At 32.0% G+C, this 14,514-nt stretch overlaps 1 protein-coding gene across 13 annotated transcripts in view; it reads left to right on the top strand.

Moving 5' to 3' along the window:
• LOC149791548 (uncharacterized) overlaps positions 1-14,514 on the top strand; it is a 162,620-nt gene that overhangs the window by 116,270 nt on the left and 31,836 nt on the right. For 11 of the 13 annotated variants that reach the window (XM_089970077.1, XM_089970076.1, XM_089970079.1 and 8 more), the window contains 5 exons: positions 2,050-2,157; positions 6,339-6,367; positions 8,686-8,767; positions 9,700-9,899; positions 14,294-14,351. In XM_089970077.1, the coding sequence (XP_089826203.1) occupies positions 2,050-2,157; positions 6,339-6,367; positions 8,686-8,767; positions 9,700-9,899; positions 14,294-14,351 (477 nt within the window). The remainder of the gene's footprint in view (positions 1-2,049; positions 2,158-6,338; positions 6,368-8,685; positions 8,768-9,699; positions 9,900-14,293; positions 14,352-14,514) is intronic. The other 2 variants (XM_089970085.1, XM_089970083.1) reach the window with 1 other exon arrangement.

Raw genomic sequence — 14,514 nt, 5'->3', positions numbered from 1 at the left:
CTTCCCTTGTAGCAGTGTAGTCCCAGTAACAACCTTAAGGAAAACATATTTATGACTTCTTTGGTCAGCTGATTTTCACATATGTATAACCTATGGAAGTTTGAAAATAGATTTTTCACCTGTTAACTAAGGAAGCCACACCATTTCTAGGAAAGCCAGTCAAGCATGATTTCAATACATCAAGTGTGAACAGACATTCACACCAAGTTTTTAAAAAAATTTTACTAAGCTATTGTAGAGAAGAAGTCAAAAATAGATTTTCCATTTTGGTTTCAATGGAAGTGACACTATTGCCAGGAGAGCTACCCTAAACATGATTTTAATAGAGATTGTAAAGAAGAACATCCCTAACAGATTTCATCAATGTTAAGTTGAAAATAACAATGCTGGCAGCAGATGACAAACAATAGAAGCAGGACAATGCATGCCAGATGCTGAGCTTTGATCAAGCCTCCTATGAATGTTTGTTAGGACATGTGCTCTTAATATATTGTCAGGAGTGGCTTCCCTGGAAGTGGCATGGCTTCTGTAGCAAAAATGCTGAATACCTATCTAACTTATGTAGAGTTGTGTAGTCATTTAAAAAAAAATCAAACTTGGTGGAAAATCTACAAATTTTATTTCTTCTTCCATCAAGGATGACTATTGTTACTAATATATAAAACAACAACATCACAGAGAAAACCTACTGTCTAAAACTGCATTACCATGCATTACCCAATGTATTAGGTAGTTGTAGAATGCAAGGATTAGCACCTTTCACATCCACACAAATTATACCAGTGTACCTGAACTACTCAAAACCCCCAAGTTACTCCAGATAGAAATAAAGTTAAACAACATGTCAAATACCTCCAGTTTCTACCAAGTAGCTAAAGATTTCTTGACATAAGATGAATGATTTTCAACCAGTCTTATAACTATATTTGCATTTTAGACCTATTTATGCCAGGTGAGAAATACTAGGTCAGCTTGGTTCTCTTGTTTACATATTACAGTAGATTCACCATTTGAGGAATGCATTTAAAATGTATGACTACCTTTAACAGTAACACATGTAACTTTATGAGACTCTGTAATATATAGAATTGTACTCACAGAAGATTATGAATAAATTTGTAAATATCTTCTGCATATTCAATCAACTTGACTTTTATAGAACAGTATTCTTTAACATGAAAAGGAGTCATTAAAAATCAAAATGATGTAATTAAGTTTCATTTCTCTCCTCTGTCCCCATTTAAACATCTCAAAAGAAGGGATGAAACACCAGGGATAAAATTCAAAAGCCAGCACTTCATGTCCTAATTGCATTTATTTCACTGTTGTCCATCCATATACATCAGTCCTGAATCTGTTCAATTACAAAAACAAAAACCTATTATTTTAGATCATGAAAATGTTTTAGCTTTATAATGCTTGTAAGTAGATGACACAATTAAATTTTCTGTCCTTTATACTGTTTTAGCAGTTTTTTATAACATTTTTGAACTCATTGACTTCATCTTTTTTTGACAATGGTCTTGAAGCTCTTAACATGATTAAACAAAAACAGCTTGAGGTAAGGAAATTAAATTTGGTTCACTTAATTCTATTTACATTTAGATGACCTGATTGACTTTTAAAGACACTTACTGTGCAGAAATGTTTAATTTCTTTTTCAATGTATGGAGTCTTTATGGACTTGATATTTTTTTCTAAAAGTTGTTTGCATGAATAATGAAACTAATTGGAAGTCAATAATTTGCCATGCATCTTTGTATGCATATGTAGAGGATCTATTTAGAATTTCTTCATTAAAACAAAATTAAAATTTATTTAAAAATTGAATATTTTTAGAATCATCTCTTCATACTAAAGACCCAGTATTAATAACTTTTTTGTCTCTCCTAGACTGTACTTTTTGTCATACATTTCTTATGCTTCAAGCCATATTCCTTTTCCATTTTTTTCCAACTTATTTATACAATACTCTTAAATGCTTTCTTTCTCTTTTCTTTCACAAATCCTATCTATCTTTCTCTTCCTTCCCCTGCCCCTCCCACTCAGCCTATCCATATATCAGAGACAGGAGAGTGGACACAAATCCAGTCTTGACTATGGATGCTGCTGGTTCTGCTGATCCTGTACCGTTCAAAGGTGCCTTTGTTCATTCAGGTAGCATTTGTATTTCATCCACATATTTTACTGATACATACTTTTTTAAAGACTGAACTTTTAATTAAACAGTAACCAGTTGATGATATTGTTCCATGTTTAATCAAACAGTAACCAGTTGATAGTATTGTTCCATGATTAGAACCATATAAAATCAAACTGCATTTCTTGTATCTATAACCAATTTTTTCAAGACAAGGGTTCACAAATTTAAAACTCAAAAGGAAGTCTAGTGAGCAAACAGAATGAGAACATAGTAGTCTGGCTTAAAGCGAATAGAAAATTAATTCAACGTTAAATCTACTAATGTTAATTAACATAATGCCTTTTCAACCTGCCAGTCCACTAGGCCATTCATTTTTATACCTGAAGGCTGGACTCATAACTGAAGTGGTGGGGTTTTTAATCCTACCATCAGACCAGCCTAGTTCACCTACCATGGTATGTTCTTGGGAAGGTGCTTTACTCCCATTACCTTGTTGGTGTGTAGTAAAGCACCAAACCAGTTCTTATACCAGACAGGGTAACACATTGATCACATTGCAGCAGTCTGTGCATTTGATACTGGTCTTATTGTCTTATCAGCTGGATCCTAAAGTAAATGCGTGCTTTCTCTGCTGATTATAAATAACTTACATTGTTCTAATTTAATTCTTTTAAAAGACTTTAACATTGAATTAAATTATTTTTAATTTTTTATGAAAACGTGAGGGTCATACCAGGAAACGGGAGGATGGGGGAGGAAAAGTACTCAAGGGTATAGCAAGTACATAGTATAATAATTAAGTGAAATGAATAAAATGTAAGATAAAAACATTTTTGAAATTCTAAAGCCAACAGTTTCAATTTAAGTTGTCATGAAACTCCTATATTTTCTGCATGACGTGAATGTAGCATTTCTCCATTTTACTTTCATGTTCTAAAATACAGTGAAACCTGGGTATCTCTGTTATGTTGGGGGTATAAACAAATTGTTGGAGAATCACAACAATTTTCTTTAGCTACCGGTCATAGACCAGGAGAGCTTATGGTATAGCCAGTTGTCCGTCATCCATCATCTGACATTTGTCCATTAGCTTAAGCTGTATGTTGCTGCTCCTCCTAAATAATTATTGCATGAATCTTTACACACACATTCGTCTCAAGGTCTCGTTGGCCCTGAGGAATGTGAATCTGGTGTTCAGTATGGTCACCATGGCAGCCATCTTGAAAATCTTCACCAAAATACTTCTTATGATATCTAGTTGGTCTTAAATGAAAGTGGTGCTGATCCTGTATGCCCACCATGATGACCATCTTGAAAATCTTGTTATTGCTACTCTTCTAACTGGACAGTAATACTGATATGGATCTTTTACCGTATCTTGTTGGTCCTAAATAAAATGATGCTAATCTTACATTCAATATGGCCACCATCGTATCCATCTTTAAAATCTCTTTTGTGGCCATCTTTAAATTTTTTATCACTGAAGTATATCAGAGATTATTTTAACATTCAGTTATTTGAAAGAAGAAATGTTCTTGTCTTCCATTCCTGGAGGTTATTTATGACCAAAAGAACACCAGTCCTTTTATGGGACTCTTGTTACAGTACTTTACTTTACTATGGTATCTTATGTAGTTCTTGGCAGAATGCATGCTGATGTTGGTAAGAACAATGCTTGCCAGAACAGTGTTGTTTTGTGATAATAACAAATTTATTTGCAGATTTTAATAACTTGGATGATTATCAAGGTGTTTTAACTAACATATAAGGCCATCAGGCCAACCTGCCAATGTACTTACACCTAAGATTGCAATGAGGTACACAGCAAAGTTGTGATTATAAAGTAATAATGTTTTGAATATTATTAAAACAAACTTTCATACATGTAGGTAATTTTTTGTTGCACTAGGTATCCATTTTCATTTGTCAATGTACCAAAATGCTCAGAAAAATGTATACATTTAACAACCAAAAATGTTTGGTCATTGATATTCTTGTTTAAAATTCATATGCATTGTTTATCATAAAACTAATTTGAAAATGTTGCAAAGAAGTTTGATTTTTTAAATCAAAGTCAAAATTATTCAGCATTAGGAAAATCTGTTGAAATCTGTATACTTATATATTGACATCATATTCAGACATATGATACTATATTGATATTAGATATTTATTATTTGGTTTGATATCAGATTTGTTCAACTGCAAAACTGTAATTAAGGAACATCATTTACAACAGTTTCTTAAAAAGTGCACATTGTGACCTTGTTTTTTATCAATCATTGTTTATCACAACTTCACTAACAGTTCATACCTAACAACTCTAAAGTAAAATATAGTATCAACTTTTCAGCAACTGATTCTGTCTGCTTTTGTTGTTTCCTAAGATCATTTTTTTTCTCAATAAAGTTACTTCAGTTTATCATGATTCTCTATTCATAAAAATCAATATTACTGTTTTTTAAAAAATCAGTTTGTGTACAAAGTGAAACTCATCATGTTCATTGAAACTGACAAGGAAGCTACAGTTACAATGTTCCAATATAAAGTAATGGATCCTTGCTATAAAGCACCTCATTATAACACAGTCTATTATATAACACAGATCCTGATATAACAGTCTATTATATAACACAGATCCTGATATAACACAGTCTCTGATATAGTAAAGATAATGTTATGGATCCTATTGTACTTGCTGAATTATATTGTTCCATATTTTATACCTCGATATAAGGCAATGTTACTTACTCTACACTTTTCATTGCTTCCCTGAATAGCATTATTGTAGTTTTCTGGTAGTACTTTACTTCTTAGTAGATTATTCTGCCTTATTGTAAAGTACTTGGTGCATGTAAATTGACTACAACTTATTGCAATGGGATCCATGACCTTACTCATCTTATAGCACTAACCATTTTATAATGAGGGGCTTTATGTTGAGGGAGTACTGTATTACATTTGGTCATGTATAACACAAATATTTGACTGTAAACAAATGGAGTAGACCCAGATCTAATGTTGCTTAGTGTACCAGTTGATCAGGTTGTTCAAATTGTTGAGTACAGTTTTGTGATATTGGGGCCAGGACACTATCTATTCTTCATTCAGTGACCAGGATTGATGCTGGTCTCCAGCCATATTATGCAATTGTAGATTTGGGTCTTCGATTTTTGCAGATTATTTTATATTATTCATCATTTTTCATAGTAGTTTGTCTGACAAATTGGCACAGGTATTTATGGTATAATCTTGAGGTTCTTTTTTTTCTTACGACATAAAGAAATGATTGATATTGTGGTAATGTATCTTGGATAAAGCAATATATTGTCAATATTAAAAGTCTGATCATCAATTTCTTATTCAACAGAAAGTCTTAAACTGAATTTTCTTACAGGAAGAATATTACAGTAACCATTTAATCTGTTTTATGGCTATCTGTTTTACAGGTTGTTAATGTTTACTACATTTATCAGTAACAAACATGTAATTTATACTGGTCTGTCTTTTTTAATTCTCGTCATTATAACAGGATTCCAGGTACAATGCTGTATTGCTATAGACTCCAAGATCAAAAGTATAAAAATGAAAACTGAAATGTTTTTAGATAGAAGTATTGGCATCTAATAGCTGATATTCTTTTTGTAAAGGCCATTGTACAGGAATGATCTATCAAATGTATTACGGTATGGGTCGAGAGAAAGCAGCATGAAACTTTTGAGTACTTACACTGTATATTTTAATTTCATTTCTAAAAATTATTATTATTCAAGAAAATTAAGTAAGATGAAGTAAAAAACTATTAACTTTTACATAAACTAAAATTATTGCTTTACAATTGACAGGCATCTTGTTTATCCCCTTCCGAACACACACATGCATGCACATGCACACACACACACACACACATCTGTGAATTTTTAAATTTTCTATCATTGTTGCTATATTGTGGATTGAGTCCTTTTTAGTAAAATGGACAAAGGACAGAAGAAGAAAATAGCCAGAAAAAAACAATTTCATGAAATTTAGTAGCCAATGGCAGTTTTGTCTATCACTGTTGGGAACTTTGAAATATAAGTAGAAATTGAAAGTAGCACTTGCAGTATATTTTATTTTTCAGACACCTCAAAGTCTTGTACATGTGGGAACCAAATGAGTTTTCATTAATGTTAACACAATTCTTTCCATTTTTCAGAGCCCCTGACTGAACGATCATATCGTGATGTAAGTATCTTTTTCATCAGTTGAGAATATATCTGCTTTTGAGAACATGTGTGTAGTAGCAATTGGCTTTTACAAGACTTTTTTACAGGATCCCAGTAATAATATAAATTTTATTATTATTATTATTATTATTATTATTATTTAAGATAATAAAAAGAAATACTCACTCAGAATAAATTCGTTGGTTGATACCATCAAGTTTTAGCTTCAGGATTGAGGTGTTCTTTAGATATGAGTTACATGAGTTACATGCCCTTGATAATGCTGGTTATGTATCAATAGTGAAAATCCTTTGCATATGATAGATAACATATAACTGCAGTCTATGCTGAGTGAGGACATTCCTTATTCAAAAGGAACCACTCAATAGAATGGCATCCTTCACCTGTGCAACTCCAAGCTGTCAGGGATTGGTTGTTCATTCAGAATTCCAAGAAAACTTCTGAGCATATACCATAATCAGCCGTTAAAGGCTTCTCCCTTAGCCTGATAATGAGATAACGTGTGATTGAGATAGAACCAGTGGGATTATTTATTATGACATATGCTGATTTTGTTGATATATCTTTGATTTTTTTTCATGAAAATGTCACAGTATGGAGATACAATAATGAATGAAGTGCATGACTTGAACCTCCACTGTATTTTATAAAGCATCCTTTGTGGTCTCCCTTTGTAATGGATTAATAAACAGAACTTTCTCACAGCATCATTTTTGTTTATAAAAATGCATTCTTTATGATGTAGGTCTCACTTGAAAAAAGAGATAATCTGTTGTGATTATATTTCTGACATTATTGTACTCCTAACAAACAATGCATTTCTTGTTAAAGCTAAATTTTAATCGTATATAACACTTTCAGATATATGATTGGCATGCTTCTGTCCTAAATTTTAGTACATGTCTTTCATTATATGGAACTTTTGGCAGCTATTATTCAGTCATACATAACGAGGATACTCAGAGCTTCAGTAATTCTATGTTCCATTGTATGAAAGTTATCTCCCTTTTTTATAGAGAGACATGTGATATTCATATATTTATAGGACACTTGGTACTAATTGTATAGAAAATTGGGAACCATCCTGGAAATGGGTAAACTTAAAATAGAATATATGTGGGTTTGGGTGGCCAGGATTGGTTGATAATGGAAATTATTTTGTAGGAAAAAGAATCTTTTGAGAGCTTATCCTGGCTGTAACTTGAAAAAATATATACATTGTTTTCTTGAAGGAATTTCAGTCCATTAAAAGTTTGGAGTTTGGAACACTTATTACTGAAATTAGTATTTGGTGCAGAATTGAAAGCACATGTAGGTCCATAAAATGCAGTGTCTTGTTATCTACACATAAGCTGTCATCCAGGTTTCATCTATACAAATAAATATAGGTTTGATCATGTGGGGGCCCCGAGTGGCCGAGTGGTCTAAAGCACTCACCGTTCCGGATCACTGCTATTTCACCTCTATCTGCATGGGTTCGAGTCCAAGGCTCGGCTAACGTGGGTAAGTGGGAAAGCCTGCCAGTAGCTTCTCGAGGGTCGGTGGTTCTTCACTGGGTTTTCCAGGGTTCTTCCTCCACCAGTTATACTGGCCACCATGTATAGCCTATTTTGTGCTGAAAAATGGCGTTAAACCCTAGAACAACAACAAGAATCATTAGCATGTATCAATAGTTAGTCTAGTTCCCTGCATCCCAGACTCCTTGTTTCACACAATACTACCTCATACCACTCTGGGAAAACAGACTAATCAACCTAACATAAAGTGGTGAGATAATTCTCAAATGTTTTGCGTACATGTGGTAGTTGTTGAAACCAGTTATTATAATGTAGCGGTCTTTCAGATGTTAGACATTTTGAAAATAAATGTAATTTATACAGAATAATGAACAGGTTCATCAGAAAAAGTGCTTTATTTACAATTATTCCTGACATGATTATAAAACAAGGATTCAATCATTAAACAGCCCAGTTCCCACCCCACCCCGAACCCCTGCTGTTTTCTGGATGTCTAGCAGATAATTTTGTGGAGGTCCCTTGGTAACTCACACCCTCATGTATAGTGTGGTCTATGTTTTTGGACCCCATTGTGTGTGAGTTATCAAGGGATATATATATATATATATATATATATATATATATATATATATATATATATATATATATATATATATATATATATATATATATATATAATTGATCTGTATACTATGATATCAGTCATGAATGTTCCTTCATATCAGAATTAACTCAAATCAGGTGTTACTATATTGTCCTAGGTTCATAATAAAATGTTTTTATCTTTTTTTTATTACAGAGATATGGTCTAAACAGATATAATACTTACAGTCCAAGGCTGAGTAATCATCCCCTTGTTACCTCTAGAGACAGAGGTCTCCGTAAGTCAACTTTCTTTTTTATTTTAATTACTTTGTGGAGAAAGCAGTAAAGCCTGACAGGGATTATGGATTTCAGGTCCTTAATTTTGATTTAGGGTTACTGCTGTCATGTTTTGTAAGCATGGTAACACAAACAAATAGGAATGTTATTTTTCTTCTTCAAAACCAGTTCATGGATATATCTGATACAGCCTTGAATGGTGCCACTTTAACAACTTTATTAATAATTTATAAATGATAATCAATCAATCTTAGCATGTGCGTATATTTTGACATTGCCTAAGACAGGTTCAATGATTTTCTATGCATGATGTCAGAGAAGGTTTAAGGTCAAAGGCCATGACAGAATTGTGTTCTGCAGTTACTAGTATCTGTGTACATGCTAACTAAAACATGAAAGGAATATTTTTCATATCTAATTTGGTATGTTGGAGTTTCTCAAGAATATCAGAGAAGGTTTCAATACTCAGCAGTTACTTGGAATAGATGGACATAAGGTACATGGATTCATAGACATTCTTCTTTTTGGCCATTATGTTGTCAGTCTAATGGAGCTACTCTTCCTGAAATTTTCACAGTTGGATAAAAAGTGCAAGAAAATTAACCAGCTGGAAACTTGCATCCTGCAACATGGAGTCATCATAATACCAGATCATTATAATTTAATATGAGCATTTTTCAAATATATTTTTTTTTAAAATATGTAAAATGCACATATTTTCTCATATTTAGTATATAAATAGATCCACTATAGGTTGGAAGCTTAGTGAATATGTAGATAAATATATAGACCAATGGATGGATGGAGAAATATGGATTGATGTATTATTTGAGGAGGAAACTTCATTTATATGTATATATATATTGATATACTCCTGTAAATTAAACATAATTTATTACTTTTATAATTGGTAGCATTGTTATTATTTCAGGTATGCAGGATTATTTAAGTAGGACCACCTACAGTTCTGATTTTGTAAACCCTAAAGAACAGGAGCCCACTCGGCTTCCCAAGCCAGGCACCTATCCCGCTCAAGAGCCTCTGATTAAAGAACAAAGGGGTGGTGGTGGAGCCCCCATAAAAGATGATACTGGGAAGCTGGACACTAGAATAAGGGGCAGAATGAATGAGGTAAATTAGTTTTTTTTCTTTGGTAAGTACAGCTTAGTCCTAATGACTTTAACATGACAATCACATGAACTTTAACATGACTATAATGTGACTTTCATGACTTTAACATGACAATCACATGAACTTTAACATGACTATCACATGACTTTCATGAATTTTACATGACTATCACATGACACTAGGGAGGATGTATTAAATACCATTCAGAATGCACTATGTATACTGCCCACTCCTAATTTGATGTCCTGCCTAAATTCATTGTAATCTGCATCATTTAGTATTTTGTACTTCCACTTCTATTACCTCTGTAGTCAAATCATTATCAACTCTTATAAATGTCATCCCATTTCTTGATAACAGAAGAATTCATCTTCAGAGCAGATTCTAAGAAACATAATATAGTATATGCTTACTACCTGAAATATTGTTATTTTCCCTTCATTACCCCCTCCACAAAATCATTCCCTTCACTAAATCACCCATATTCTTATATTAATAATACACCATACATTAGTGTCCCACTTTTTCATTACCTGGTTCTAGTGTTTGCATTGACTATGCTTTGATTAAAGGAATGACATGTATTACATCTGAATATATGGGAGATATTAAGTGTCTGACTTTTATTTGTTGTTATTTAATAGGTCAGATATAATTAGAGGAGTATGTTTTCATCATTTTTAGGATTGATGATGATGATGATAATGATAATTTGTATAATTACTGCACACCATAAAAATTATGTATGTACTTATCAACAGCTATCTATCTGTCTGTATGCATTCCTTTAAAAAATACATCTTTCTGTCATCATATCTGCCTGACTCGTTGGTGTGCTTGTGTAGGATCAAATCAGTTTTGTTTAGATACATGACCAGAAATGTATTCACTATAGAACACAGAAAGACTAAAATTAAAAGAGAAAATCTTTGAAATTGTCTAACTTTGATGGCAAATTCTGCCAATGTACATTAGCAATTAGGAAAAATGGGGAGCAATGACATTGGATAGTGCTGATATGTCACATGATCAGAAAACATTTCCACATGACATTTATTCATATAACGTAGCAAAATAATCATAAATAGAATAAACAGTTTTCAGGTTGAAGGCAATGCAAGGTAAAAGAATTTAAAAAAGATGAGGAAAAATTTAATGGTAAAAAACTTAGTTGATTGGGATTCAATCCATTTAGGGTTGAAATATTTGTAAAACTTAGTTGATTGGGATTCAACTCATTTAGGGTTTAAATATTTGTAAGCTGATATGTTAACCTAATTTAGTTTTGTCTGAACAATATATGTAGGTAATTTCCACATTTTTCCATTGTTCTGGATTTTCCTTCACTTAACTTAGCAAGACTGTTTATTGACAGCTGGTTTTATATGTGTTAAATATACTAAAGTAACACCAAAACTGGATCAGTTACACTGTGTTAAACAAGATGTAGTGACATCAGATAAATGATGTTTCCATGGAGTAAGAAGATCTTAGAATCAAAATACAATCAGACTGTTTTCTTTTAAAGTTTATACACCATTCCCGCGATAACTTGCACCCTGATAACTCATGAGCCCACTTATAACATGGTGTCAGCGTGGATCCCATATTTAAACCCGAAAATACCCCCAAAAATTATCCCTATTTGTTGAACTTGAAGAAAATCGCGATCAAAATTGGTAATGGAAACTGATGTATTGCTCGTTTTATCATTGAAAATGGTAGATAGGACCTGGAAATTTTAATCAACACTATGAAATATCAAATTTAAAAATAACTCCTACAATTTTTTACATTTTCTTTCCAAAAGACATTCCTAGTACACCGCAATAAACGATATGTAAGGAAATTTCAATCAATGAAAATGTCACTTACGCTGAATGGAGGCAGTACTTTAATACTTTAATAAATAAATACGAAGTAAATAATTTTTTATCAATTGAAATTTGTGTTCTAGTTCCATCTTTGAGTTCCTTTATAAGTGTAATCATCATAAGTGCAATGTGTCCTCTTGTAATTAAACGTAAAATGCATTAATCTACCGTAACAGCTATGTCCGCGAGCATTTCTTTGAGAACCTAATTAAGTGCCGACTGTGTTATGATAACTGACTTGCAGATGTATTTGTTGTATTGTTGCACTGAATTAAAAGCTGGCCTCCTTTATATTATCATGTTAATTATGTCTTTTGAATAAAAAAAAAGGAGGTGGAATAAAAGAAAAGTTAAAAGGCACAAAAATCGGACTAACTTAAAATCTAGCAGCCTTGGTCGTATGTCGGGTGAACTCACTTCGTTTGATCAATCGAACACTGTAATAAATGTTATTGTGTATGTAACAGAAACTACCTTAATTTAACCGACTCTTTCATAACTGTGATCAAAGACAACAAGGCAGCTAAGCGAAAAGAATACTTCGTAAAATAAAGAGCTTGATTTCACAGATACGGACCATTGTAGGCAAGCGAGTTTCAGAGAATTCATGAACTGGCACTTAGAGATATCCTCAGGGATGATAAGAAATTTCATTATTACTTCCAATGAAATCACAACATTAACATTCTACTAATTAAACAATAAAAAATTGAGTTTCGATGTAGACGTGTCACGAAATAAATGTCACGTGTTTTTGAAAAAAAAGGAATCTTGTGTGGTGGTGTATCAACAGTTAGTCTAGTTCCCAAATTGTGGACTACTGATTTGGCAAGATACTATTAAATACCACTACGGGAACCAGACTCATCAAGAAAACAAAAAGCAGTGACGTAATACACAGATTTTTCGCGCACACGTGATGGTTGTTCAAACTAGTTGGAACGATCTTTCATATGTTGGATATTTTGAGAAAACAAAAATGTTATTTAAACAGAATAATGAACAACTTCATTAGAAAAAGCGCATTATTAAAAATTATTATCGATGTGACTGTAAAATGAGGATTCAGTCATTAAACAGCCCAGTTCCCTAACGCCCCCCTCCCCCAGTTTTCTCAATGTCAGAGTGATTTTTTTCAATTTTTGGAGGTCCCTCGGTAACTCACGCCTCCCTTATAGTGCGGTCTATGTTTGTGGACCCCATTGTGCGCGAGTTATCAAGGGAGAGGTGTGTATATATATATGTGTATATATATATATATATATATATATATATATATATATATATATATATATATATATATATATATATATATAGTGTGTATCAGAAACATTAATTACTGTGAATAAAGGAGGGGCCAGGTTATATTTTCTGTAAAAAAATTTACTCCTTTTCAAAACTAACTTTCTTTTATGTATTATGATGTAGCATATATTTGTTTCTAAAAATTAGCTGATAATTATAGTTAATATTATTTTCTTATAATTACTTACACACTGTAAAGAAATAATAAAATGTGAAAAGAAGTGAAAAAGTTAATGACAATGCAGTAAAGTCTATTTATCTGACTTTTGGGTTTATTTGGCATTAGGGTTTATTTGGCATTTGAATTTGTTTGGCATTTGGATTATGCTGGCATTTTCAATGGCAAGATTATTTATTTTGATAAATTAGTAATGCCTTATAGCAGGATTTTAGCAGACTTACAATTCGGTGATTTTGTCCAGAAATGTAGGTTTTAAATTTTGAATAATTAAATCTGCAGTTAGAGGTCTAGGGAGGTTATTCTGTATATAAGACAGTGAATTTTGATGATCTCAGTTATACAATGCCAAACCACTGCAATTTCTCCACCACTAAAATTATCTGCATTACAGAATTATACATAGAAAATGGTGGAAATTTTACATAATAATTATATCCACTTTTGCTGCAAGTTTAATGCAACATTTTCTTCATGATCAAGTTAAAATTCAAATTTGTGCATTTGAGATACTGAAAAGGTATCTTTGAAAATAACTGGTGTAAAATAAGTGAATTTGTATCAAATTATGCATGTAAACACACTTTAACTTAACAGTAGATTTAAAATTCCTCTTAAAATTCACATCTAATTCCACATTTACCCCACTGAATCACAATGAATTTTTTAAAATTTTAAAAAAATCTACAATATCTCACATATTTTGTAAATGTTTTTTTAATTGGAATCACTACTGACATTCTTTTTATATTTGCAATTTTTTATTGCAAAACAAAAAATGACTGTAAAGAACAAAACTGTACCGATATAACAATTATAATATTTAATAGGAACATTAAATTTGCAAGAATATCACTTATACTACACTATAGCTCATAATATCATATGTTCAGTATACATTGCCAGTCAATAATGTACAAGAATTTTATGCAATATGCAAATTGTAGTGAATATTTAAAAAATTATTTAGATTTAAAATAATTTTTAGAGCATAGAACATAAATTTATGATGATATTTTTACATTTGTAACTTTTAGATTCTTTATGCAAAACCCACTGGACCCAAAGCAAATGTCAAGTATGGAGATGAACTCAGTAAGTATTTTAGAAAACTTTTGTTCTCAGCAATTTATCATTGTGGTCTTGTATACTTTAGTTAAAATAAGCCTTTGAGGTGTTTTTTAAATTTTAAATAAAGTGGCTACTTTGAAATGAACAATGGAGAGTTATTGCTAGAATTACTACTGTGAGCTCACTG

This window comes from Sinohyriopsis cumingii, chromosome 9 (genome assembly GCF_028554795.1).
Source record: "Sinohyriopsis cumingii isolate HCF-2022 chromosome 9, ASM2855479v2, whole genome shotgun sequence".
NCBI lineage: Eukaryota > Metazoa > Mollusca > Bivalvia > Unionida > Unionidae > Sinohyriopsis > Sinohyriopsis cumingii.
The sequence above is the reverse complement of the archived record's forward strand: the minus strand, read 5'-3'. Positions and strand labels throughout refer to the sequence as shown.